Raw genomic sequence first — 27075 nt, forward strand, 5'->3', positions numbered from 1 at the left:
ATTGTTGCTTATCTTTATTTTGAGCAAATAGTTGTAAATAGTTGATTTCAATCGTATCACACCATTGTTCCGATGGAATGTGCCATCCTCAATGAGACAAATTCCTTGTATGTGCAATCATAAAAATTAAAATAAACCTGACGTGTTGATGCCTTTGACAGCATCCGTGAAGATAATAGTTCTTACCTGCTTTTCACCTGCTTGTCTCCACTCTTCTGTGACTTCTGCCTCCCTCTCTTTCTTTTGGAGTCTGTCATTATTGTGGCACTTCTCACTAACATCACAAGGGGGCGTGGTTGTCTTTCCTGGGTCACAGCTTGCACCTGTGGTGTCACCAGGTCCCTTCACTTCCCCCTCAATCATGGCATGGGGCTCAGTTAAGCAGGCAAAACCTTTCAGCCGTGCCATGGTGTATGAGGAGAGGCCGGCTGCTACACGACACGATGGTGTTTTGGTCTCTGAAGAAAGAGGAAATACAATAATGGAAACATTATGTATTATCTGTGTATACGCCCTATGGTATAATACGCATAGTTTCATTATATAGTATTCCACTGTTAGATTATTAGCTTCCGTTCCGTATGATTCTTGATGACTATGTATTTGATGTATCACCATGTTTTGATCTGCTTACTGTAAATCGTTCTGGATTAAGAGCATCTGCTAAATGCCTAAATTGGCATTACTTATTAGTTGCTCCTACTCAGAATTAAGTGCTTGGTGTCTATTATTTGTAATATGCTGGGTTCATTCAGATTTCTCTTCAGTCAAAGTAATCAGATGTTTATGGCGCAAACACACACACACACACACACACACACACACACACACACACACACTTTTAACCATAAGCCTAAAGCCTGAAGGCTGAATATATCTGATCTACAAGCCCACAGACTAGTTGATTGTCTATTTTGTTAATGGGCATACTTCCATCTCAAATCTCTAAAACTAATTAACTTCTAAAGGTCTAATCCTAACCTGAATGTTTTTCTACCAATAAACGACTAAATAAACGTATCTCTAAAAATCTTTTTATAACCATAAAATCACCCTTTTTTGCTTGTCATGACATATGACAGATCAGATGACATTACGTCTGGAATCAAGGGCACAACGTCCATCTGACCATCTCTCACATTCTACTATACGTGGGGACATTTGGTCCTCGTAACGTAAGAATAGTCAGTACACACACACACACACACACACACACACACACACACACACACCTTCTTTGACGCTCTGGTCGGATACATCCTCACAGTCCACATCCTCCACCTGGTGACCATTGTGGGACCGTTTAGCTCGTTTTCCTGGCAACCCGAAGCCATCATCAGAGCCAGAGGAGACGTGCTTCTGCTGCAAGAGTCAGCAAGACACAAGTAAACATCTCTCGAACTGTCGAACATACATGACTGTACAAGCTATGGTGGTGGATAATACACTGCACATTGATTGGTGTTGGTGACATGACATCAGTTCAAGTACAATTGTACGTCTTTTCGCTCCTATGCCACCAAAATGTGGAACGCCCTACCAACAGTCATTAAGACATGTGAATCCCTTGACTCCTTCAAAACCGCTCTCAAAGGGCACCTACGGATGGCTGCAATTCGAAACTGGCCTCTGTAAAATCTGAATCCCCCCCACCCCCCCCACCCCATTTCCCTCACTGTATATTGTATATTTTCCCAGTGCTTGTATATTTTCCCTTTTTTGCTTCCCATATGATGAATTCCTGTTCTGTTCTTTAGCTACATAGAAATGTCTATTTGTATGTCTCTAAATGGTTGTATGTCTTTAAATGTTTTGATGAATTGAACAATGTGGACCCTGTTGTAAACAAGTGTAATGCTTAATTGGGTCGTCCACTCACAGTTGACAGTCTTTGTATTGAGTTTGTGCTTAAAATGTACTGTAAATTCTACAAACTGTTAATAAATATTTCAATCAATCAATCAATCAATGAAGTGTGATAGGACTACTACTACTACTACCTCACCTTGCCTCTAGAAAGCTGGTGGTGCTGCTCAGCGGGCTTTTTATTATGGTTATTCCCTGATTTGGTGTTAGAATGAGAATCACTCTTGCCGCTCGAACCCCCGAAATACTTGCTAATGGAGGTCTGGACGCCGGTGCAGGACTTCTTGAGTGATTTAGGCATGCTCGCGATTCCTTCCTAACAACACAACCGGGCGGTTATGCGTCACGAATTAATGCATGATTATTTTGCCAGTACAAAACCTATATCATAAAAGAGTCAAAAGACAACCCCTGGTTATTTCAAAACATTGTGGTACTGTCGCATGTGCTGAGATCACACCGGCGCGTAAATGACGTGGGATGACGTTGAAAACAGATTATTTGTCGCCATCTACTGGCAGCAGTACCAGTACAATGTTTCTTCGACTATGCAAGTATGCATGCACCTCCTGGTACCACCTCTAATAAGACCCAAGGGCAAGGCTCCAGACTTCCCAAAACAAACTGGTCAGGCTACTACTTGGCCTGCACATTCCCGAACCCACCTCACCCCTGCCCACTTTGACAGGCTGGAATAGCTTAGGGTTGACGACAGTACAGTACAGCATCTTGCAATGGGTCTGGTCCACAAGATTCGCTACACCAGCAAGATACCCATAATGGTGCATTACCTGTCTAAATACTTCCTTAATGTCAACAAAGTCCACACCCACAACACAGAGGGAGTTCAACAAACCATGTACAACCCAGATTCGGCACAAACAAGGGACTAAATTAATTTTGCTCCTATGCCACCAAAATGTGGAATGTCCTACCAACAGTCATCAAGACATGTGGATCCCTTTACTCCTTCAAAACTGCTCTCAAAGGGCACCTATACGGACGGCTGACATTCAAAACTGGCCCCTGTCAAATCTGAATCCCCTGATTGTATGTTTCTTAGATCTTTTCCCTTTTTACCTCCTCTATGATTTCCTGTTTTGACTATATAGTTGTGTATATTCGTACGTCTCTTGATGTTTTGATTAATTGAAAATGGTGGACCCTATTGTAAACAAGTCTAATGCTTTATGGTGTCGTCCACTCAAAGTTAACAGTTTTTGTATTGAGTTGTACTTGAAATGTACTGTAATTCTGCAAACTGTTAATATATCAATCAAAAAGCAGCACTGAGAACAAGGGAATACGTTCAAAATTAAGGGGGAGTTGGATAAAATGGCAGAACACCTGCTCTGTGTATTCCATACCATTGTACTTACCGTTACTGTATCTTAGATTCTTGACTGTGAACCAGGCTCTTGACACTGCGATGTCAAGGTCATGATCTAGGGGGAGGGACTCAATCTGAGGGTACTGGATAAAAGTGAACATGTGTGCATCTGTATACTGACGAAGATCTGTCAAGATCGAAACGTTGTCGTTTATTTATATTTATTCAATAAAGTAATTCTTTACCAAAAGAATGGTGTGCGGGCCCTACCTCCTTCCATAATTGCCTTATTGGCCCTGCACCCACTGTCGAGGTGCATGTAAATAGGTATGCTCTGAAAAGGTCATGATCTAGCCCAAGATTTACTCCTGTAGACGTATTTATCGATTCTGACGTCATCACTCGCTAGTCATGATCATTACTTGTACAGTGAGCGTCATGCTCTATGACCACAACAAACCGAGGACTACCATTGTCCATTACAAATATTCATACATGCATATTCATATGCATTGGCAAAGCATGATGAGTCCAAAGTTATAAGATTCATAAATATCAACAGAAGGGAATGAATAACATAAAGCCACCGGAACACGTGAACGACAACAAGTGCACGAATGATGGCTAATTTCTATTTAATGTTGGGAGGCTTTGCTTTACAAAGAATTGAAAGGTCATGTAGGAAACCAAAACTTTTCTACCATAATAGCCTACAAGCCGTTAGTTATTCAGTCTAGTAATTTATCCACAAGATTAACTTTTTTCACTTAGGCTGGTTACTGGTAGAAGGACAAGGTCATTTTGGCTAATGTTATTCAGGTCACTTGTAAAGAGCCTTTGTTAAGAAATGCAAATGCTGAAAAACAAGCCGGTTTAAAAAGGTTGGACCCACAATCCACTTCCCTTCTTTTAAAGCCAGTCCATTACTCTATTTGTACACCAGCCTTGCACGATGAAGCTGTGTGGAACCCAGCTTGCATTTATTTTTATGACTATATCTACAGGTAAGAACCCTGTATACTCATTAAAAGTTACAATCAGTATAAGTGGTTGTCTTATTGCTGCAATTTGTTTACAGATGTTTTCCATGTTGATGAATAACAGTAGAATAATGAGGCCTTTTCTAGCTCAATTTGTAACAGTAACGTCTCCCTAGTTCATGGATTAAGATGCTTCGCATGTACTGCAACTGAACCCCATTCGTGCACAGACACCAAATCATGTCCCATCGTCTTCAACCGCTGTTTCTCCTTACAATTTGAGGGTAAGATGGCACACCACACCTGTATGAAGTATAGTTCATATTTAGGTATTTATACATGGGTGAGATGTCATATATCAAATAGGTTGCAAGTTTGTGTAATCAAGTAATCAGTAGCCTAAACTTGTACCAACCAATTGATGCTATTTTTTTAGGTCAGTGTTTCATTTCTTCCATTTTCTTCTGTTTGCAGGTTATAACATGGTCACCAAGGGCTGTCAGAGCAGCATAGCATGTGGAGGTGCAATGGCTTGCTGTGAGGGAGACTTGTGTAACAGCACCAAGCACACCGGTCCTAACATCATTCTGCTGCTGTTGTCCTCAGCTGTTATTCTCCTCAATTTGAAGATCTGAAAAAAGTTACTTAATTCTTGAGTGAAATGGGTTGCTTTGTTCTCTCCTTGCACCAATTCCTGTTTGTTTGGTTCAATGGCAAGAAAATCACATCTGTTAAACTAAAGTCTCTTGTCTTCCTGGTACACTAATAAACAGAACAATAATTCAATCTAATAATTGGTCACCACAAAACTGTTACTTTTTATTGACCATTATCAGTACAGTGTTCACATTTCCAGTTAATAGGTTGGTTACAAAAACCTATTTTGAAAGGACTGGGATAAAACGACACAAAAACAGTTTGAGGACTGGTGTATCAATGTGACATGCACAGTCAAATCTGAAGTGTTAATTTAACTTTGAAAGCGTAATTAGCACTACAGATTTTACTGCATAGCTTCTTGGTTAATTTACACAATCAAGGAGGATAACAAATGAGAAGGCCACAATTTGCCCCCCAAAAAAGTATTGAACTTCTAAGACTCTCCGATCTACTGAAAAACTTGAACAAGAAATGTAAAGCGTAGCATCTTTTCCACAAAAACTAGGAAATCAGGCAATGTGGTTTATCTATGGCACACTGGCTATTAGTCCTCAAATAGTCTTAATGAGGCAGAAAAGTTAACATTTATTGGGAGACTGGAATAAGAAAATATACACCCTACTAGAAAAGCATTAAGGAGTTTAAGAGTGAACATACTAATGAGTGAAAAATAAATAAATTATGCCGTGTTTAATTGTTTGGGCTGGAGAAGTGACACATTCATAGTATCTTCCATTTAAGTTGCAGCAAATACAGTGTACAGTACACTATGAAAAACCACAACCACATATTGCTGTAGTCTTTGGCAGTCCACCTAAATAATGCAATAATATTCATCCATGGCTTTTTGAAGGCTCTCCCATGGTAATGAGCCCATGGCTCATTGTCATTATCTCATCATCATGTCATTATCAAAGCACAGAGTTGTGTATTGCAAATGAAGAGATGGATTTTGTCCAAAACTGACACCCTAAAGCAGATGAATAGTTCAATACACACACTTTGTTTATGTAATCCCTTATTATATCCCCATCAAGAAAGCAATCCAAGATAATAGTAATACATTCAATAATATTACATAAAAATAATAGATCACATAGTGGACACAAATAAATTAAGCCGGTCATTTCAAAGCATTTCCTTGCAATATATTACTATGACACCTGTTGACATTGAGCAAATCTCAAGGTGCAAATAATTATGATCATAGGCAGTTGGATAAAAGATTGAAATTTCAATCATATTATTTCAAGCTTTCATTGCCATCAGGTAGGAAATTGAAGGCCATATATATAGGCATGAATTATAATGCAGCAGGCATTTGTTTAACCCAACCTGGCTGGCTGTTATATGGTTATGATATCTTAACTGAGCTGATAAGGCAAAGGAACAAGGCGGGAGCATGTTGCTGAAAGACATGGACGGGATATTTGAGGACAATCCCTGTTTAGCAAGGCAAACCAAACACACATATTCAAACAAATGCTACAATGTCCTTCATATGAGTTAACTGCACACTTTTGAGTATATAAATAAAATAAACTTATGGGCTCTTTAATGTCTTCCCTGAGCTGCGATTGTATTAACCAGTCTGAGTGAAAAATGCACAATACAGTAGCTGTTGGCACTCAAATGGTGAACAGTTAACACCACAGATCAAGGAATGTTGACATAAACATTGTCAGTGTGCTGAGTGACACGCATAAGCATGATCTACATAACAAAACACCCGTCTGTACAGATGCTCCAATCCTATCCAAAAGCTAAAAAGGAAAAACTAAGCTAAGAGAAAGTGCTTTGGGTGACTACTGTGCACACAATTGGCCTGATAATGCTTGTTGTAATATGCTTAGAGTTTTGTTCATTTTAGCTCAACTGGTGGGAACAGCAAAAACCCTTTAGGCTTTCCTATAAAAGAGCCAATTCCATGTTGACATCAGGTCAGGAAACATCAGGTAAACTTGGAATGTCCTCTGAGTCGGGGTGCAATGTCCAACTCAGAGTGCACTATTTGTTGCACTTCAGGACCCCAACAGTGTCAAACTACAAACTAAAATACACATTGCTTATATAATACCAGTGCATCTTTTACTCTCACACACAGCCACACGTTAATATGGGACTTGGTCTTGCATACCTAGTTTAGAAACAGGTGGGTTGCACACATCCAGTCCATCGCTGGTGCTGGACAATAGGTAGATACAGTTAAGTTTAAAAGAGTGAAGTCTGCACACAGCTCTGCTCCACAGTGCTAAAAACACTGGCATTAATCAGACACAACATATTGACCATGGTTGGCCTTCATCAGGTGACAAAGTTAATGACAATGACAGCCTCCCTTATATGGTGGGTTATATGTGGGTCACGTGACTTCATGTGACAGTTTTTTAAATAAATTAAGCACTGGAGCAGAACTGTGTGCAGAGTTATCTCTTTTAAACGTAGTCTTGTGTAGACATATGATCAGAGATCAGCTTAAACCAGGTGGAAACAATTAGGAAATGTTAAAATAAAAGCATTGCAGAACCAATGCAAAGACTTTAGGGCGGTCCTTCATATTGGGACGGTATCGAGACGGGTTTTCAAAGTAGTAGGCGTAGGTTTGTTGGCACTGGTTTTTCCCCGCGATTCAAGGCCATTCAATAAGACGTATCATTGATCTTTGATTGCCTGGATACGCGAGACTAAATGAGACTATTCCTACTGCCATTTGATCAAATTCCCTGAAATAAAGTTCAAAAGATGGCACAGAGATGGGGCGCTCAGGTAGCTCACCTGTGGAGCGTGTCCCATATGAAGGCCAAGTCCTTCTCGCGGTGGCCTGGGTTCAAATCCCACTGAGGCCCTTTGCTGCTTGGCATCCCTTTTCTGTATTGCTTGGCACTATCACAGAATACTAGAAAAAATATCGTTAGAAACATGGCACAGAAACACGTCGATAGCCTAGGTGCTGTAGTAGACCAGGAAGTAAAGTCTTGAATCTAACATCCGTGAAATGGAAGACTGTGTGATCTGATCACGATACAATCTCAGGTCAGTTTGACTATTAGCTTTGGAAGGCACACATGAGGATGGAACAGCTGAAAGATGAGAATCAAAGGATTAGAAAGTGGGGCGCTACTATGATCTAGCTGTGGGCAGAGAGCAGGGTCAGTGGAGATGTGGGCTTAATCGTTATTTAGAGTTTGCTGTCCGCTTTTGGCCAGTTCTCCATGAAAACAAGCATCCTGCTCTCCCTTGACTTGTGTGCTCACTAAAATCTGTGTGGTTGTGTTTAAGCCATTCAACTTGTGTGCTCACTAGAATCAGTGTGTGTGTGTGTGTGTGTGTGTGTGTGTGTGTGGTTGTGATCTGTCATTCAGTGCACCCATGTAAAGTACGCTATTTCGTCAAGGTCCACAGGGTAGTCTGTGAGATACATGGGGCCCTTATCGAAGTGCTCTCCCTTGTAGCTCTTCCACCGTCCTGCCGGCAGGTAGATGTCTCTCTCCTGCTTACCGGGCTCCAGCACTGGAGCCACCATTAGGTCATCCCCGATCAAGAACTGGGAGTCGATCTTATAGGCTGCCTCATCGTCGTTGGCGATCCACCAGAGGGGGCGTATAATTGGGTCTCCCGTATGCAGCACTTCCCCGGCCAGTTCTAGAACCCTCGGGGCCACCAAGGTCTCATGAAGCTGAGTGAACTTCTGTGCTATCTCCACAACCTTTGGATAACGGCATAAACATGTTAGCATGACAGGGTAACCGAGACCTTGAATGACCATCAGCTTAACCTCTTGATGGCAAGTTGGCACATTGATTAGGGATTTGGGACACTGCCTTGTAGCAAGGGTGGCTGCCTTAGGTGTATTTAGGCAAGTGCATTTACCTGCTTACCCACGAACCAACATTATAAATGGTCTGGTGGCCCAGAAGAACGATTTAAAACGTCTGGACCAGTAGAGCACACCTCCTACTTCCCTGCTCGGGCTACTAAAATAATGTTTTGTAAAAAATAATTAAAGAAAATCACACCTGTGTGAAGTGAGGGGCACTCTTATCATCGTACATCATCATGACGTAACATGTCGATTTGCTCAGACACATGACGTAAGTTCTCAATTCAATGTCTGTATGTAACAAAAATACTGATTTGCTCGTCTACAATTCATGACATAAATTTCTTCATTCATTGTCAATGGCATTTAATGTTTGTGTTAGGACAAAAATACCGACTTGCTCAGACACGTAATTTCTCCATTCATTGTCAATGAGAAATTAACAAAAATACCGATTTGCTCGTCTACATATGACGTAAATTCTCCATTCATTGTCAATGGCTTTTAATCTTTGTGTTAGGACAAAAAAAACGATTTGCTCAGACACATATGACGTAATTTCTCCATTCATTGTCAATGGCATTTAATGTTTGTGTTAGGACAAAAATCGACACTATAGCTGCGCCCCTCAAAAAAGCCCTGAATGCTGCAGTAGGTCAATGCTTGCCCCGGCGAGACGCATGCGTTCTCTACAGTGCACAGAGAAGTGTTTATTTCATCCTTTCATCTTTTATTTGTGGTACAATTATTTAAAGCCAGTGACAAAGAAAAGAAAGTAATTGGAAGATTTGAGGGAGAATGAGAGTACAAGACGAAAATAAAACATTTCACTGTTGTGATGTGCATGTGTTCATTAGTTATGAGAGTGTTATGAGGGAGTTATGTGTATATTCCAGCATAATCCCAGTTTAGGGATAAGAGTAGCCAATACCTAAACATTATATTCTAATTCCTGACAATGACAGACAAGCAGAAAGTACATTATAAAAATAATACTCATAGCAAATATTTTACCCGTGTGCAATCAAAATGAGGTATTTTGACCATAATCATGATACAATAATGAACAATTTCTCTAGAGAAATGTATAGTATCTACCGTAGTTATAGTAGTATATATTTACTTATTTGCACATGATATTATATGGAATCAATTTTTAATTCTGCGCTAGTGGTTACAATGGTGGGGCCAGTGATATTGAAAAGCCACTGGACTGGAGCAATTTCCCTTGTCGTCTACCCTGCTCCTAACCATCATAATCCATTCTCCAGCACCCGGACACCAGCTCCAGCTCAAAGGCCAGGCCTTTTTGGTCAAGGGCACTGGTATGAGATGAGAATGTAACTAGCATGGATGTCATTTGGTGTGACTAAACCCACATGAACAGCACAGAGAAAATGCTAACTCTACAAAGAAAGGCCCCCAGTGGGAAACCCAGAAGCTTCCTGTTGTGAGGCAACAGTGCCCCTGTAGCCACCCACAGGTTAACAAGGACAGTAACTTATAATAATTATGACTGTGATCATTATCAACTGGTTAGCTTTGCTCACCTCTTTGTCATAGGCCCAGGGTGGTATAGAGAACTGCATGGCAGGCATGAAGGCAGACAGCTCTAACCATCGAATGTAGAGCTCCTTATCCGGCAGACCATCTTTACCATCTAAACCACCTGAAACACAACACAATACTCAAGAAGACTACCCTGGATTATAAAACCACATCAAAACAAGTCATCCAACTTAAAGGCATATGTTCTGTGGGTGTTACGTACGTGTGGTGCGGTTGGGGTACGCGTTGCCTCCTATCATGTCAGGCAGGACGAACTGGTAACCCAGTATGCCTATAGTCAGCACAGTGGGGATGATGGACTTGAGGCCCAGCTCATAGCCCCACACAGAGTCCCTGTCAATGATCCTGAAAAAGCAGGAGATGTTCTGACTCTGGTATCCCACCCTTAACTCAGCACGTTCGCTGAATGGCATGGCCATCTCTGTGTAGCGGCGGGTGAAGGTGGAAGGGTCAGCGAGGGGCACCAGGGTGCTGAATTGCCGTGGGAGGTAGCTAGTCTCCCCGGCATCAAACTTGAAGGAGACCACATCGTAGCGCTCCTTGAGCTCGTGGAGTTGCGCCGAGTACCACTCGCGGGCATCTGGGTTGGTGAAGTCCAAGATCCCGCCGATGCCATTCCACCACTGGACGAGGGCGGGCAGCTCGCCACTTGGCTCGCGCACGAACAGCCCTCGCTCCACACCGACACCAAAGTTAAAGGAGTCATAGTTGATGAACGGATGTGTCCACAGTGTCACCCGGAAGCCATCCTCGCGGAGTTTGTCAAACATGTCGCTGGCGTTGGGGAACTTCTGCGGGTCGAACTCAAACTCCCCATAGTCAGCGGTGTAGCGATCATCCAGCTCCAGGTGGGAGCAGTTGAAGCCATGCTTGGTGATGTCAGAGGCATAGCTCAGCAGCTTCTCCTGGGTAATGGCTGTCTTGTGGAGGGCCCAGGTGGACCACACCGGGTGTTTGAACACGTCAGGGGCAGGGACCTTGATCGGCTTCTGGAAATACCTCCGAACCTATACAAAACGTGCACACAAACACACAAGAATTTGGGCAAAATGTGTATAGATTTAAAAGAAATACAATAATTGTTTACGCCATACATGCATAAACATTAGTAACATTTTGGACAGGTACTAAATTATAGCTCTTGAAATCAAAACAAGGTAAGAACATATGGCATATTTTGGAAACTCACCATGTATTTGTGAATGGAGGTGACGTCAGACCCCACACACACCCTGTAGCTGAGTTCAGGCAGGGCCTTTTGTCCTTCCAGTGGTCTGTATGGCGAGTCCTGGTAGCGCGCCTGGAACCTCAGAGTCCTGTCCCGCTCCGACCAGCCCAAGTGAAAGGGAACAGAGTCGTTAATCTTGATGGCAGTGGCGTTCGACGACAGCCAGTAGCGTTCCAGGATCCCCCCAAAAGCATTGCGGTTGGAATAAACGTCGCTAGTGATGAAAGGGCGTGGTTCCTCTTCACCCTGGATGCTGATCGGCCAGTGCTGCGTCGCAGTCTCCGCCCCTCCGTACCAGTGGGAATCATTATAGGACATGGCGTGTTCCACCATGCGCTCATGCTCCAGCTCCTCCCAACGAACGCGGTAGCACATGACCGTGTCCTTGTGTCCATCCACTGTCTGGATGAAGAAGTTGAGCTTCCCAGAGTCTGATTGGCTGCAAGCCAGAGTGTTACTTTCTTTTGAGCATGAGTCGAGGTCCAGAGTCCCAGACCTGAGGAGAAGAGGAAGTGAGAACATGTGGGGGTTGTGCACAGCACTTATAATTTTAACATCTAATCAAGCTTTTGTGAGCATCTCGGACAGTTTTTAAGTTGGTTGATTCAGTAGATATATGTAGGTAGATATTTGATATTCTTTTTAATCAGAAACACCCCCTTCCTATTCTGAGTAGAGTTAAAATGACCTCAAACATGTTTGAAAGTGAAATATCCTTTAAGCTGTATATACATCAGCGAACAGTGAAAACAGGCAATCAACAAGCGCACAATGTGTCACAACTCACAATGCAATGCGTTGTGACCTTGCTATTTAAGCTATTTTTGTGACCATTTCAAACAATATCTCCCTGAATTAGTTCACAAGCTATGCATAATTTATATTAGATCAATTACACAGTACAATCTGAAGTGTTCATTTAACTCTTGAGAGTGGACAACTGTAACCAAATGGACATATACAGTATGGGTCCATTTTGTTACATTTGTACACTTTCAAGAGTTACAATAATCCTGGTCTCTACACAACCTCCCCCAGGCCAGCCGGGGCGGGGCGCTGGTGGAATGGAAAGGATCTTGTCGTATTAACGTGTTCCATCCACGTGCTACGTCTGGCCGGGGAAACTCCCCCTGTCAGGTGAAAAGAAGCAGCTTGGACCCATGCATAGAAGGAAGCACGAGGTCAGTCCGCTGCCCTCTCCAGGTTGGCAGAGGAAGTGTAGCACCCAGGATTACATTAGGTAATTGACACTGGGTGAAAGAATGGGTTGCAAAAATCGTGGGATAAAAATTATATTAAAAAAGACAATAGTTACAATTGAATGAATTAACACAGACATTTTACTTTGTAATATCATTAGACCTCCATTCTAACTTGTGTTATTCACACACCACCTCTCCTATGTAAATGCAGGACATTGTTTTGCGTCTGTTTCTGTCTATACTGTCTATGTTTCTGCAAATCTACCGAGCGGCGAGCATGTGACCAGGTTTTGTTCCTTCCCCTCAGGGTGTGTTAACTTATGTGTCGGCCTAGTGTCCAGCTTCTCATTGTCCATCCACACAGCACAAACAGGTATAGCTCGGAGTCGGCACCCAGCAGGGAGCACTATTCTCATTATGATCGTGTGCATTGTATTGATTGATGATGTTGCACAGTCTTGTAGACCATGCCACACCAATGAGTGAGTGACAAATAAACCCCTCTTGATTCAAACAAACACAAAACTACATTTCTGAATGAGACTTGTGCCAGAAAACGTAGCCCAAATACAGAGATGCAATGCAATGTGCCGAAAGTATGATGAGGCTGATTTCAATTCATACATAAACACAGTTAGTCCAGCAAGAGAAAAGAGAATGGGGAGAGAGAGAGAGGGACGTCTAAATAGGGAGAATAAGAGAGGGGAATCCACCTGAAGGCCATAGTGAAGATGACAGCCCCCGCCTGGTTGCGGATGACAAAGCCGTCCTTGTTGAGGTCGAGAAGCTCGGCCTTCAGTAGCTGAGCCTTACGCAGTGAAGCGGAGTAGTAGCACCAGGAGACCACAGCGGCCAGCACCAGCACACAGCCCAACATGCCCGCCAGCACCAGGGGGCGTCCTTCGCGGCCCAGCTTCTTCTTCATTGGGGAGCCACCCCGCCCGCCGCCCATTATCTGGTCCCCAGGACCTCCGGGGACGATCTGGTACATAGTGCTGCTGCTGTCCTGCTGAGAAGTATTCCTAAATCGCTGCTGATTTGTGCATCCCTGGAATAGTGAGATTAAACATACAGGTTCGGTAAGGTTTATTGTAGATCAACAGATCTAAAAGGTGTTAAGGTTTCATATATGAATAAGTAAGTAGCCTTGGGAACCGTTGGTGCCCAAGCCATGTGACTGAAATGTCAAGAGCCTATCTCCCGTTTCCTTAGCAATGCATGATGGATGTTGGTGTTGTCCTGGACAGTCAGCTCTCATTCAAAGCACACATTACAGCTGTCACTCAATCCTGTAGGTTTACACTAGTATATTATAGTCTAATATAGTTACAATAATAGAACATCCGAGTCAGCCCAGACTCCTGGGTGAGGAAGGTCTAACTCGTCGAGTACAAAACTCTGATGCTAGCCTTCAAAGCAACCAAAGGTATAGCACCCCCATATCTTGCAAGTCTGATTGGACCCTACAAACCCTCCCGCTCGCTCAGATCAGTCGACGCAGGGAGGCTGGAAGTACCTTCGCTAAAAATGCTCCACACATGATGTACACACATGGGACACAACGCTAGTATGTCACTAGTATGTCATATTACATAATCGCGTAATAGCAATTATTTGAGATAATTGATACCAGTAAGACGCCTGGGGGCGAGAAGCAACCTTGCCCTAAAGGACGAGGTCACGTGCACTGGCCATATATGGAGCTCGTCTTGAGTGTACAGGGTTTGATGAGGTCAGATCAACATATGGAATGTCAGAACAGGTCAGCGCCATATATGGAGATCTAAGGGTGGCAGCGTCTTGAGTTATATCTGAGGATTTAGGTCTACATTCCTTGTGCTTGTCTGCAGCAGAGTACAGCAGCTGCCTGCAGCAGCAGCAGCAGTTCAACTGAGAGCACGGTGGAAATCAGCTGCTGTGTGGCAGTACTGGCAGCATGCCAATCCCTGGAGGTAAAGGCACCAGATACACTGCAAAACACCCTCTTAGATTCTACAATGTTAACGTGCAGACACCCTGTCAGCATGTTTGAATTACAGATTTATGAGATCAGGGCACCTTCGAAATCTGTAAACACTATTTATCTGGCATAGCCCTCAAATAACTGTACTGCTACAGTTCGGGTGTGGAAAGCCTATATTTCCACAACCACAATGTGGGCCAAACATCCACAGCAGAGCTGCTCAACTACACATTCAGTTCTATTCCAGCTCGACTAGCTGTATTGAAATATTACGTTTTCATCTTTATCTATATCTACAAGCTCACTAGTCCCGATGTAACACGACTATTTTCACACCGCTGTATGTAATAAAGTATGAAATAGACTACTTCATTTAGTCAGTTATAAAAAGAATCATTTTTAATGTATAAACAATGTAATTATCAAAATAGACTTGCTGCTTCAATCGATTATTCAATTAATTGAAAAAGTAATCAACGGTAAACGGTTTTGTCTCACAACTCTGGCCCAGGTTGTGGTTGTGTTTCAGGTAATCTGAGATCCCAGATGTTCTGGCATAAAAACAGGAGAGGCGAGAACAAGTTTGTAATGCCCCAATAAACCGTTGAGAGGAAGCCTGCAAGCAAATTTTGTTAGTTAAGTGTACTGGTTTAAATTAGATCCATAAGGAATATGAAGATTTCCACATTTTCAAACGCAACATTTATAAATCACTGTATAGGTAAACGCAATAATTACTGGACAAATTCAACTTTGTTGTTTGTTGTTAGTTTCATATTCATTTGAAAGTTCTGGTAGAAAACGTATATTTAGTAAAATATCACACTTTTCCACGAGCTGCACATGGACGACATTCTCTCCGGCGAGGGGCCCGGAATGAGTGCAGCACTATATCAAAACTTCCTTTAGGAAGCACAAATGTGTGGGCGTGGGACAAAATAGTTGGTGTGATCAATTACCACCTTAGCCGCAATTTGCAACTCTAGATTTTTTTACAATCTGTTGAATCTAGAGTTGCAATACCCTCCATCCACTTCCTATTCATGATTTTCGGTTTCTGATCTGCTGGTCTTAAATGACGTTAAACTCACCAACATTGCAGCTGTAGTCCAAGCTTGAATTATCCTCTTTCAATCTGCCGAGCTTGTTTTTCATAAAAATCCCCCGTAGACATGTTATGAGTTACTTTCTGTCCAAAATATTCCAAGAGTGACATTTCCGAGCCGCCATTTGTATTTTTGCAACGTGCCGTAAAACAAGATGTGAGGGGGAGCGCTTGTTTAATAGAAGGCTGTGTGTGATGGGGCGTCGCACTGTGTCTGCCTCTTCTTTGGGTGTCTTACCTGCGCAGGTAAGATTCTATTAAACAAGCGCTCCCCCTCACATCTTGTTTTACGGCACGTTGCAAAAATACAAATGGCGGCTCGGAAATGTCACTCTTGGAATATTTTGGACAGAAAGTAACTCATAACATGTCTACGGGGGATTTTTATGAAAAACAAGCTCGGCAGATTGAAAGAGGATAATTCAAGCTTGGACTACAGCTGCAATGTTGGTGAGTTTAACGTAATTTAAGACCAGCAGATCAGAAACCGAAAATCATGAATAGGAAGTGGATGGAGGGTATTGCAACTCTAGATTCAACAGATTGTAAAAAAATCTAGAGTTGCAAATTGCGGCTATTACCACCTATACATTGTGTGCCCCATACGTTTGTGCTTCCCAAACATCAACTGTTCCCAAAGGAAGTTTCATATTTTCAGTCCAGGTTTTTCTCGTGTAAAAGTGGCGATATTAAATTACTTAAAACACGTTTTCTGCCAGAACTTTCAAATGTTTATGAAACTAGAGCACAATATCTGACTCCTATAGTCATAGGAATTAATTACTGGGTGGGTACAAGCGCAGTAGTACAAACACAGAGCTACAAGTTTAAATGCCGACATGATCAGTCTGCTAACCGCACTTGGATAGGACCAATCGATTGCTGTGTATTTAGAATATATGAAATATATATAAGATTACAGACATTCTAGGGCTATTACCAATATTGGAAAGGTGATTATTTGGAAAGCCAGACAATAATGCCAGACAATATTGTTGGCTGCTAGGAGCGTCACAGAAAAAGTGAAACCAAGAGTCACAAGTAAAGTTTTGAGGCACTTGTCCGGAAAGATTTATTACTTGTCCCGGACAAGCAGACAAGCCTCAATGTCAAGCCCTGTAGTAGCATGACAATGGTACTCTCGCTCTCATGACTGTTTACATGAATTATATTGCCAAAACATTAGTTTTATTATTACACACTAACTGCCTAATAGGACAAACACTACTAATTCATTAACATTTTTAAATAAGAAGATAATAGAAGATAGCTTATTTACAACAGGGTCCACCATTTTCAATTCATCAGAACATTAATAGAGACGTACAAATATACACTGACTTCTAAATAAAAAACAGGAAATCCATGGCCGTTTACTAACGCTACATTTGAATAAACATGTTCATTTTAATGAGCAACAAACGTCTATCATTTTAGTCCAATATGCAAGTTAACTCACCTTCCCCCCCGACTCCTCTGTGTATCTGGGGTACAGTACTGACGATTGACGAACACTGCGCATTTGCAAAACAAGTTTTCGAGATGTGACCGGATGTGGACCGAAAACAAACGAACTGTGCTAGTGTGCTTCTGGGAAATGTAGTGCCGATACATACAGTCAGAGCCATAATGCTCTGCCTACAGTGACCACTGACTAGCCTCGATACCCAGGCTTTCATTAGATCCCCCCTTTTATTATAAGGGTAAGAATCGACCCAAAACTAGAGCAAATGGAATGCCATTTAAACAGAGAATACACCCAAAGGTTTCATACAAAGTGAATGCAAAACATTGAAATACAAATTACTTTACTGCTGTCATTTGTTTCTATGTGGATGTATAACTATTATTATAATTATTATGGTCTTGTAAGATAGTTTTCTCTAAGTTGCAATGCAACAACTCTGTTTACACTTTTCTGTATGCCTATTTAAATGTAGCCTACATAGGTCTACATTGTTTTGTTTTGATTTGTTTGTAAATTGTTCAATTTGTAAACGTGTTGAATTGACAGGCTTTCTACCACTAGAGGGCAGCACTAGATAACATCACACCAGAAGCTGGGCGATTTATTTCCAATTTAGGTCCCATTATTAGATGTTATTTATTGGTGAGATCAGCGGCGTCAACTCCGCGGGTGCTCAGGCGCAGAAGCACCCACAGGCAAAATAATAAGCCAATATCAACATGCAGTATATGCACCCACTGTCCTGACTGAAATGTCCCTTCCCCAGTGGTCATGTTGTCATGCACGTAGTCACCCTTTACGGGGGGTTGGGGGCGCTTGGGCCAAGATAGGTGTTGGGCCGCCGCCCATGGGCATTCAAATGCTAATAAGGTGGCCTTTGTTCTACTGCCAGGTATAGAGTATAAATGTTGCATACAGTACAGTACAGGATTTATTTCCATCTGACTACGATGATGAAGCCACCTCCAGCCAAGAAGAGATTCGTCCAGTCCATGCTACAATTCGGCGCCGCCGCCGCCGGCTAAAACACACCCTAACTAGTCCTTAATATCTACAAAAACCCACCAATAAGCCCTTATCCAACACAAATTAACACATTTTTCTCAAGCCGCACAATTTCACTGGAGCGCAGCGCTTATATGCACGCAGACAGCACATGCATACAGGCCTACGCATGTCCCGTCCCAAACACTGAGGACAGTGAGGAGGTAAAGTAAACTTGTTTATAATGTGGCAAGAAAAATATATTCCAATTACTTTTCGGTGCACTCACCATGAATCCAAGCAGAGGTCCTCACAAGTATAGCCGCCACAGTCCCAATGGCCCATCGAGCAAAAAGTTGATATCTAACTTTGGCTATAATCAGCCAAATCTCAACCGATTGGTAGCCTATAATTCCAAATGGTATACACTCAATGAAATTTATATTTTCAATTTTTCATGGGTGTATAAGTCATAGAGCCAGAGAAAGGAGAGATATGGTAGGGGAAGCACTAAGCCCTGTTAGCCATGCAGCCTATATGTTTCATGAGCTGTGGTGGCTTGCACTCTCTCAATTAGGGATTTAGTGGTTAATTTCACTGATGTGTACAACCTTTATTCAAATAGTTCAAATTTATTAATTAAAAGACTGAGCATGTATGTTTGATATAAGGCCAAACCTCAAAGAATATATTCAGAGTATACTCTTCATTAGCAAACTGTAAATAAAGTACCAAACGAAAAAACAAAACCTCGTTTTTCCCCACGCGGGGGGGGGGGGGGGCGTGGCTGGGGGGGGGGGGAGGGGGGCTGCATTTGGATGGCAAAAATGGCAGATCTGCAAGTTCAGTGTTTTGAATGAGATGTGCTGTGAGTTTGCATATCTGCTATTTTCCAGCATAGGACCGTTGCACATGAGTGTATAAACGAGGCTTTAGGATTTCGAAGTCGTTTTTAGAATCCTCCTCCGAGCATATCCACGGATATCCCAAGAAATTGAAGGAGAATTGGAACTTGATCAACTGGATGAAGAAGTGAATAACTCTCACTGCATGGAATACATGGATGCAATTATTGCAATATGTGAGAGAAAGACGAGGATAAAACGCATTCTGAGGAGAAATCGCATCCACGGCCTCGGGAAAAGGACAAGACAACAGTCCGTCAAACTCCCTAAACTAAACTGACCATGGAGAAGTTCACTGGAGATGTGAGTCAATGGCAAAGCTTTTGGAGTTCTTAAGTGGCACAGCGGCTATGTATAGTCTTATCAACCGCACCAGAATTATGACAATGCCAATAAAATGCTTACCAGTCGTTTTGGGCGCAAAGATCTAATAATGAATGCCCACATGAACAAACTGTTAAATCTGACTCCAGTTAAAAGGGCCACAGATGTGATTGCATTGCGCAAACTGTATGATGACATTGAGATAGCCTACAAGTAAGAAGCCTAGATTCAATGAGAGTTGTATCCGACACGTACTGTATGGAAACGTATTGTGCCCAATTAATTCTCATGGAAATTATACCGGAGGAAAACTGGCGGTGATGAGGATGGTGATGGAAAGTGAATGGAAAGAACAATACGTTCAGTGTAAAAAAACCTAATGTCATTTGTACAAAAAGAAGTGGGGAGCCGTGAGAGAATGGCCAATCTTACGCAAGGAACGCATGACCCCCCAGAGAGAGAATTAAGAATTAAAAGACGGCTCCGCGAGGCAACTATCTGGACATACCCACGCATTCGGGGAGATGTCCTCTACCACACCCCACTCTCCGCTAAGCGGGAGAGGTGTAAAATTCACAGCAGCAGACCTTCTACTGGGGTCAATGCTCAAAAAATTACCGTTTCCGGACCCAGAATGGACACTGGACAAAGAGGCCTCCGCGAGGCAACTATCTGGACATACCCACGTGTTCGGGGAGATGTCCTCTACCACACCCCACTCTCCGCTAAGCGGGAGAGGTGTAAAATTCACAGCAGCAGACCTTCTACTGGGGTCAATGCTCAAAAAAGTACCGTTTCCGGACCCAGAATGGACACTGGACAAAAGACGGCTCCGCGAGGCAACTATCTGGACATACCCACGCATTCGGGGAGATGTCCTGTACCACACCCCACTCTCCGCTAAGCGGGAGAGGTGTAAAATTCACAGCAGCAGACCTTCTACTGAGGTCAACGCTCACAAAAGTACCGTTTCCAGACCCAGAATGGACACTGGACAAAGAGGCCTCCGCGAGGCAACTATCTGGACATACCCACGTGTTCGGGGAGATGTCCTCTACCACACCCCACTCTCCGCTAAGCGGGAGAGGTGTAAAATTCACAGCAGCAGACCTTCTACTGAGGTCAACGCTCACAAAAGTACCGTTTCCAGACCCATGTGTCATTTGCTTTAATTACAACATTGTCATAAATCAAGTCTGCCCAAAAGTGTCCAGTTTTGGCCATAGCGCCTATATGACAAATGATTGAGGCCAACTTATACTTAATTTTACCGCCATCACAAATAGGAATTTCGATTAGCTAGAAATTAGCTAGCTCTCAGACAGGAAGTTCTAAATTAGCTCATAAGACGGAGCCCGCGCCGACCACGGCAACGACAGACAGGCTGACCACATGTTGCAGATGCAGTTAGTAGTGTAGCAAGCAACTCTGCATTGACTGCATTGACTTCATGCAGTGTATCAGTAAAGGAATTAAGATAAATGCTTGTATGTGAATTCTTTGCTGTTTATTAACCTGTTGGCCTCTTTGAGCATCCTCCCCACATCACGGTTTCCACTATACTTTTTGTTTGTGAGACTATTTCTGCCAGGACTATATGTGCACCCTATACACATTGAACTGAGTGCTGGCACGTGCATGCTTGCTTGCGTGTGTGTGTGTGTGTGTGTGTGTGTGTGTGTGTGTGTGTGTGTGTGTGTGTGTGTGTGTGTGTGTGTGTGTGTGTGTGTGTGGCTGGCCGTTGTGGGGTTGTCATGTCTGTCTGTTTGGTGTGTGTGATTGGTGTGTAGGCCTACACTACATTCTACAATGTCCAGAACACGTGTGTGAATGTGAGTTCCCATATCTGCTGATGATGCAGCTCCTGGCTGCCATGTGCAGGCTAAGAAAAACATTAGTCTAGTAATCCTGATCAAATGAATGAAACATCAGTCCTCCCCTCCCCCTATCTCCATCTCCTGTATCTCCCTCTCCATTTCTTTATCTCCCCCTCTCTCTCCCTTTCTTTACTCCCCCTCCCTCTCCCTTTCTTTATCTCCCCCTCCTTCCCCTGCTCTTCTCTCTCCCTTGCAGAGTTCCATGTGTAGGCAGAGGAGAGGGGTCAGGCTGTGTTGGACTGTTTCCTCCATCGGCATAGTCTGGTGTTGGAGTGACCACCGTAGATAGATATCTTTATTGACATTCAGCAGATACATAAAGACTCTGTCTCAGCTCACAACAAAAATAATGAAAGAAAATGTGATTTTGACTAAAGCTGACACTGAATGACTATGAATGACTATGGCATTTACTCCCCCACACTTTCTCCATCATTCGTGTCTTCCAAGTGAACCTGACCAAGAGTTTGTTTAAAGCTCTGGTTTTGAGGCGTGGTGCTGAATCAGCTGTGTGTAAATGGACAGGGGCTGCTTGCTACACGCTCGCTGCAGGACCAAAGTGGAAACAACTTCCCCTGAGTCACCTTCCAGCTCAACACAAGACCATAGAATGTAAACAAATCACCAGCTGAGGCAAAAGGCCTCCTCTTGGTAGTCTGATGCTTGATTTATAGTCTGCGATAAAACAAAGTATAATTTGGGTTTAAAGTAGCCACTGCGCTTCTCCACTCAGTTCTGGTGAACGGCAGTACTGCTGCTGGTTTTTAGTCAAGCCATCTGCCCATCTCATAACCTCAACCTTTCCTACACATTCCCCATCCAGCCTCCCGACTGCCACTTGTTGCCTGCCTGCCTTACATGATCTTTCTAATCAAGTCAACTGCCACGTAACTTTTTGTTTTCCCTTTCCCATCTTTATTTATTCTTATCCTCTGCCCAACCACACTTCCAAGCCTCTCGTAGTTCTGCGCTCCCTGACCACTGTATACAAGCCCTCACCTTTTCATGCCTCTAAACACCTACTGCAGTCTGTCTCCATTGTGGTCACCGCCCTGTGTCTGGCAGGCAGCGGCTCCCCCCTAAAGACCTGAGACGGTGAGTGAGTGCAGCTGAGAAGCGACTAGTAGGAAGGAACTATATTCAGCAGGAGTGAAGACGAGAGAGATGATACAACACAGAAGCCAGACAGTATGTAAGATAAGATAAGATAAGATAAGTTTATTAAGGGAAATTACTACTCCACTAAAATCATATTGTACCATGTTGCTATTTAATATCTTGATTGAGGTGGAATGCATGAATATTTGTATTGGTTCAGTTCTGGTTCATTGGTTTTCAGTCTGCACTTTGGCATTCTGAACAGCCTGTTCAGAATGGGGGGTTTGCAGTTTTCAGGTAAACCGCAAAGGGTACTTTTTCTAGTATACCTTATGTGTGCTTTTTTGTTTTTGTTTACCTCACTCCTTGTTATTCTTATATTATTTATTCAGATATTGTTGTTGCTATAATGTTGAGGAATCAAAACCAACGTTTCTCATTACACAACAGCTGCTGTCTAATTTGTAGTACCCAATGAGTGATAAATGGTAAATGGTGCATTTATATAGCGCCTTTATCCAAGGCGCTTTACATAGATTGTGCATTACATTCACCCATTCATACATTGATCGCGGCGGAAGCCATGCAAGGTACCAACCAGCACATCGGGAGCAATTTGGGGTTCAGTGTCTTGCCCAAGGACACTTCGACATGTAGACAGGAGGAGCCGGGATTCGAACCGCCGACCCATGGATCATTGGACGACCTGCTCTACCTCTTGAGCCACAGTCGCCATGGCATGAGTTAGCTTTATATCACATATTCAAATTGGAAAACCTTATTCCTAGTACAGAAAATATAGTTATGAGACACCACACACACACACACACACACACACACACACACACACACACACACACACACACACACACACACACACACACACACACACACACACAGTGTAATCCCCTTAAACTGCTTGGTTTAACACACCATCAACAGCCTGTTGGCAAGAACACATCAGTAAGCTGACCCTGGCACGTTTTACCCTGAACGCAAGGATGGTGGCAGCCACGTGGGAGAGTGGATGAGGGGAACAAGGGAAGGGATGTGGAAAATCTCCCACAATAGTCTTTTTTCCGCAGAGATTATTATTCCCAGGCACCCAATGAGTCCCAGATAATCCCCCAGTGGGAGGGGTGAGAGGAGTGAGAGGCACAGCACCTGTTTTCATATTTATTTATTGTCTCCACCAGGCCGAAGGCATGATGGGGGAGAGTATGCACTCCGTCTGTCTGTGTGTGTCCGTCCGTCTGGGTACAAAGTCTAATCTCCGGCACCGATCGATGGCAAACTTTGCACACACAATACCTAGATGCCAACAATGAACCTCTGCCCCAAAAGTTCCAGAATGGCCTGTTATAGCGCCACCATGAAGCAGATTTTCAAATCTTTACCTATAACTGCACCGATCTGAGTGAAACGTTGCATGCACACTCCCTAGATGCCAAGGAAAAACCTTGTGTGTGTGTGTGTGTGTGTGTGTGTGTGTGTGTGTGTGTGTGTGTGTGTGTGTGTGTGCGCGTGTGTGCGTGCGTACGTGCATGTGTACTCTACATAATCTAAGCTCACAATCTCGTGTATGTACCCCTATTGCACGTGTATGTACAGTGTATGTATGTATTGAGGTCATTCGAGCCCGGGTGACACGCATAAACGCAGACATTGTACCATATTGAGCTATAACAGGCGACAGATTTGGGAAGGAGGATTACTTGTCAACCAGCATTGGACATACATGGCAATGTATGTGAAGAACAGGGAGATCATACATCATCGTCAAGTAGAGAGCTACTCAAGCCTACACTGTTTCTTCAGGAACACTATTTTCTAGTAGTATATGATTATATAATTTGACTGTTTTCTAGTAACTAGTACATTTTATATAATTATTTTTTTGTTTCTTGTCTTGCCTGTCTGTCTGCACGTGTGGTAAATCATAGCAATGTTTTGCCGTTGTATGAAAGGAGTAAGGACAATGGCGGGTCTGTGTGGAGCATGTGATGACATTGTTTTGGCATTGTGCATATTTATGAAAAGGCATAGGACAATGACAGGAAGGCTATGACAAGGGATGTTGATCTTGAATGCCTTGTGTGAATTACCAGTATATTAGTAGCCTACTACTGAGCCAGATGAAAACAAAAATCAGGTCCATATCTGTCCAAACGGACATACAAAATATTAAACAATTTGTAGCAGTCAAGTGTGTCAGTTTATTGGCCAAAGTGTGGTATACAGTTGAAGTCAACATGTTAATCAAATTTGGTTATTAAAAGTGGTCAGTCTAATAGTTGAGAGATTAGCTGCAGACATTCACAGACACACAGGGATGACTCTGGCCCTGCCTTCAGCTTGAGGGAGATAATAAAGTAAAGCCTTTTGTTGCAGTTATTGCCGCTCAGTGACATGAGGGAAGGTCAACCAAAATGAGAACACTGTGAAGTCCTGCTAAACTTTGTTGTGTGTGTGTGTGTGTGTGTGTGTGTGTGTGTGTGTGTGTGTGTGTGTGTGTGTGTGTGTGTGTGTGTGTGTGTGTGTGTGTGTGTGTGTGTGTGTGTGTGTGTGTGTGTGTGTGTGTGTGTGCGTGCGTGCGTGCGTGCGCGTGGGTGCGTGCGTGCATCATGCAAACCTAAGAGTGGGTTGAGAGTACACTACAGTAAATGTCTGCTCATCAACTCTACTGACAGCCATGATTAAATGAGGCCCAGAGTGCAGTAAAATGAGGCCTCAGCAGTGAGTAAGGGAACATGACACATTTGGAGACCTGCAGACGAAAGAGTAGGAAGGGGAGCATGATCGAGGGAAGTTGTGTTGGAGGTTTGAGTGGGAGACATACGAGAGAGAGAGAGAGAGAGAGAGAGAGAGAGAGAGAGAGAGAGAGGGAGAGAGAGAGTGAGAGAGAATGGTTTGTGCGGTTGAAAGGAATTGAAAGGGAGGCTGGTAACCACCTTGTAATAAAACAAGACAATAGGGTAACCAACTTCCTCTTCCTCCTTGCCCAGAAGTGAACCTCAACAATATACAATCACCCCTCAAGGCAAACAGAAATCGCCTGGTCACCGGGGCTAATGGGAATTGACAGACAGTTCTCTAATCCAGAGAATAATTAATACATCCAAAACCTGGAAAGGGAATATACAAACTGTCAGAGTAGCCTACCTCCCTGATTATCACTTATATTTATATTGTATTTACATTATCCTTTAATTCTGCCTCTTGTTTTTCAGAGATCTAGAAGTGACAGCCTGATCGAGCCACATCATGGCAGTAGGAGAGACACAGACAGACACATGCAGACTGAAATAAAAGGGGAAGAGAAAGCAATCAGGGCTTAACAAAATCACATTCATTAATCATGAAGCAAAATAGACAAATAATTTGGGACCATATCTTCATTCATAGTTAGACTATATTTTATTTTATTTATGAACAAATGGAAAACTGGAAGAAATTAAGGTAGTGGTAGCTATAATTACTACAGCAATCTAAAATAAAAATGTCCCATGTGAGTTTGAAGGGGGTGATGCCCAAATAACAGAGGTGGGGACTTGGACTCGAGACTCGAGACTCGACTTGGACTCGAGTCCCGATTTTGATGACTTTAGACTTGCTTGATCAAATCAAAAATAGACTTGGACTTGCTTGGGACTTGAATGCCAAAGACTTGAGACTTGACTTGACTTGAACGCCAAGGACTTGAGACTTGACTTGACTTGAGCCCTCTTGACTTGAACATTTTCAAGTCACTTAATACCTTACAGCATCTGATTATCTTTTTTATGACATGTAAAATAGTTTGGTATTTGTATATAAAGGGATGCCGCGGATCGGATATCGGGTCGATATCAGCCAAAAAACGTGATCGGGATCGGATCGGACTACAGCGAAAATGACCGATCCATTCCAAGCACTGCAAGCACTCCACTCCAGTCCATTCTAGTACTCCACTCCAGGACTTTATTCCTCCAGCAGTGTGCGCTACAGAGGCATTGGCAGCCCCAGTCACACTTCACAGTGGCAGTCTTGCACAGTGCAGGCTGCTAGGCTAGCCACTAGCTATTACTGCGCGCTGCTACTCAGTGTGGAGAAAGCCACATTGACAGCCGCTCCCGCATGGGAGTATTATATATTCTAAAACAAAAAAGACCCAACAGCCGAGTGCAAAAATGGATTCGCCACCGTGGCAACAACAGCAGCAAAGTTTCAGCCTTAGCTCCATGCAAGCTAATCTTTAGCATTGATTAGCGTCAACATCTTAGACGAGAGACGGAACAGCGCAACAAGCTGACAGCTGAGCATGACGACATGCTCATGTTCTTAAAATGATATATCCCCACAGTCCCCAACAGTTGGTTGACAAATATGACCGCTGTTTGTCAATACTTATGTGACAGACCATGCTATGATGCTAATAACTGCTTAAGTGCTAACCAATGCTTAAATAAACAGACACTATTTCCATTGTCACGGACAGACAGTGTGCTGTGTAGCTGTAGGACAGTATGCACGGTTTGGGGATCAGGGGTCCCCACTCCCAGCCAAATGATAGGTTCCATTTGTACACTCTAAATTGACATTGATTTTACAATATAAACAAATACAAAATAATAATTTGGGGTCACAGAGATACAAATTGCTGGGTCCTTAAACTTTTGTGCATAATGTGCATAATACTAATAAATAGTATGGATAA

The 27075-nt window shown here is 43.0% G+C and overlaps 3 protein-coding genes across 4 annotated transcripts in view; 1 reads left to right on the forward strand and 2 right to left on the reverse strand.

Annotated features, from left to right (window-relative positions):
- msh3 (mutS homolog 3 (E. coli)) overlaps positions 1-2278 on the reverse strand; it is a 65195-nt gene extending 62917 nt beyond the window's left edge. The window contains exons 1-3 of one of the 2 annotated variants that reach the window (XM_083783608.1): positions 2006-2278; positions 1233-1359; positions 187-458 (exon numbers count right to left, since the gene is read on the reverse strand). In XM_083783608.1, coding sequence (XP_083639734.1) covers positions 187-458; positions 1233-1359; positions 2006-2167 — 561 coding nt within the window. In that variant the 5' untranslated portion in view covers positions 2168-2278. Of the gene's footprint in view, positions 1-186; positions 459-1232; positions 1363-2005 lie in introns of both variants that reach the window. The other variant, XM_083783607.1, reaches the window with a different exon arrangement.
- A 1861-nt stretch (positions 2279-4139) lies between these two features.
- Positions 4140-4811, forward strand: LOC310871713 (uncharacterized protein; the record flags this gene model as incomplete). Its single annotated transcript, XM_083783353.1, has 3 exons — positions 4140-4200; positions 4353-4460; positions 4651-4811. The coding sequence occupies exons 1-3, from the start codon at positions 4149-4151 to the stop codon at positions 4809-4811; spliced, it is 321 nt and encodes a 106-aa protein (XP_083639479.1). The 5' UTR covers positions 4140-4148.
- Positions 4812-4974: 163 nt separating this feature from the next.
- LOC310872531 (myogenesis-regulating glycosidase-like) lies at positions 4975-17230 on the reverse strand. Its single transcript, XM_083784480.1, has 6 exons — positions 17183-17230; positions 13369-13703; positions 11415-11949; positions 10428-11232; positions 10207-10325; positions 4975-8542 (listed from the first exon to the last, which is right to left on the reverse strand). Exons 2-6 carry the CDS (start codon positions 13644-13646, stop codon positions 8195-8197), a joined length of 2085 nt encoding a protein of 694 aa, XP_083640606.1. The 5' UTR covers positions 13647-13703; positions 17183-17230; the 3' UTR covers positions 4975-8194.
- Positions 17231-27075: the final 9845 nt, after the last annotated feature.

This window comes from Protomyctophum parallelum, assembly GCF_964188405.1.
Source record: "Protomyctophum parallelum genome assembly, chromosome: 15".
NCBI classification, from domain to species: domain Eukaryota; kingdom Metazoa; phylum Chordata; class Actinopteri; order Myctophiformes; family Myctophidae; genus Protomyctophum; species Protomyctophum parallelum.

What these genes read in the sequence shown, in the direction of transcription:
- LOC310872531 (XM_083784480.1), bottom strand. Translation starts at nt 13,646, where the DNA reads ATGTACCAGATCGTCCCCGGAGGTCCTGGGGACCAGATAATGGGCGGC. An exon ending in GTACCCCAACCGCACCACAC is followed by an intron (nt 10,326 to 10,427) that starts GTACGTAACACC and finishes GTTGTGTTTCAG; the next exon opens with GTGGTTTAGATGGTAAAGAT. An exon ending in CCTGGGCCTATGACAAAGAG is followed by an intron (nt 8,543 to 10,206) that starts GTGAGCAAAGCT and finishes CGTTATCCAAAG; the next exon opens with GTTGTGGAGATAGCACAGAA.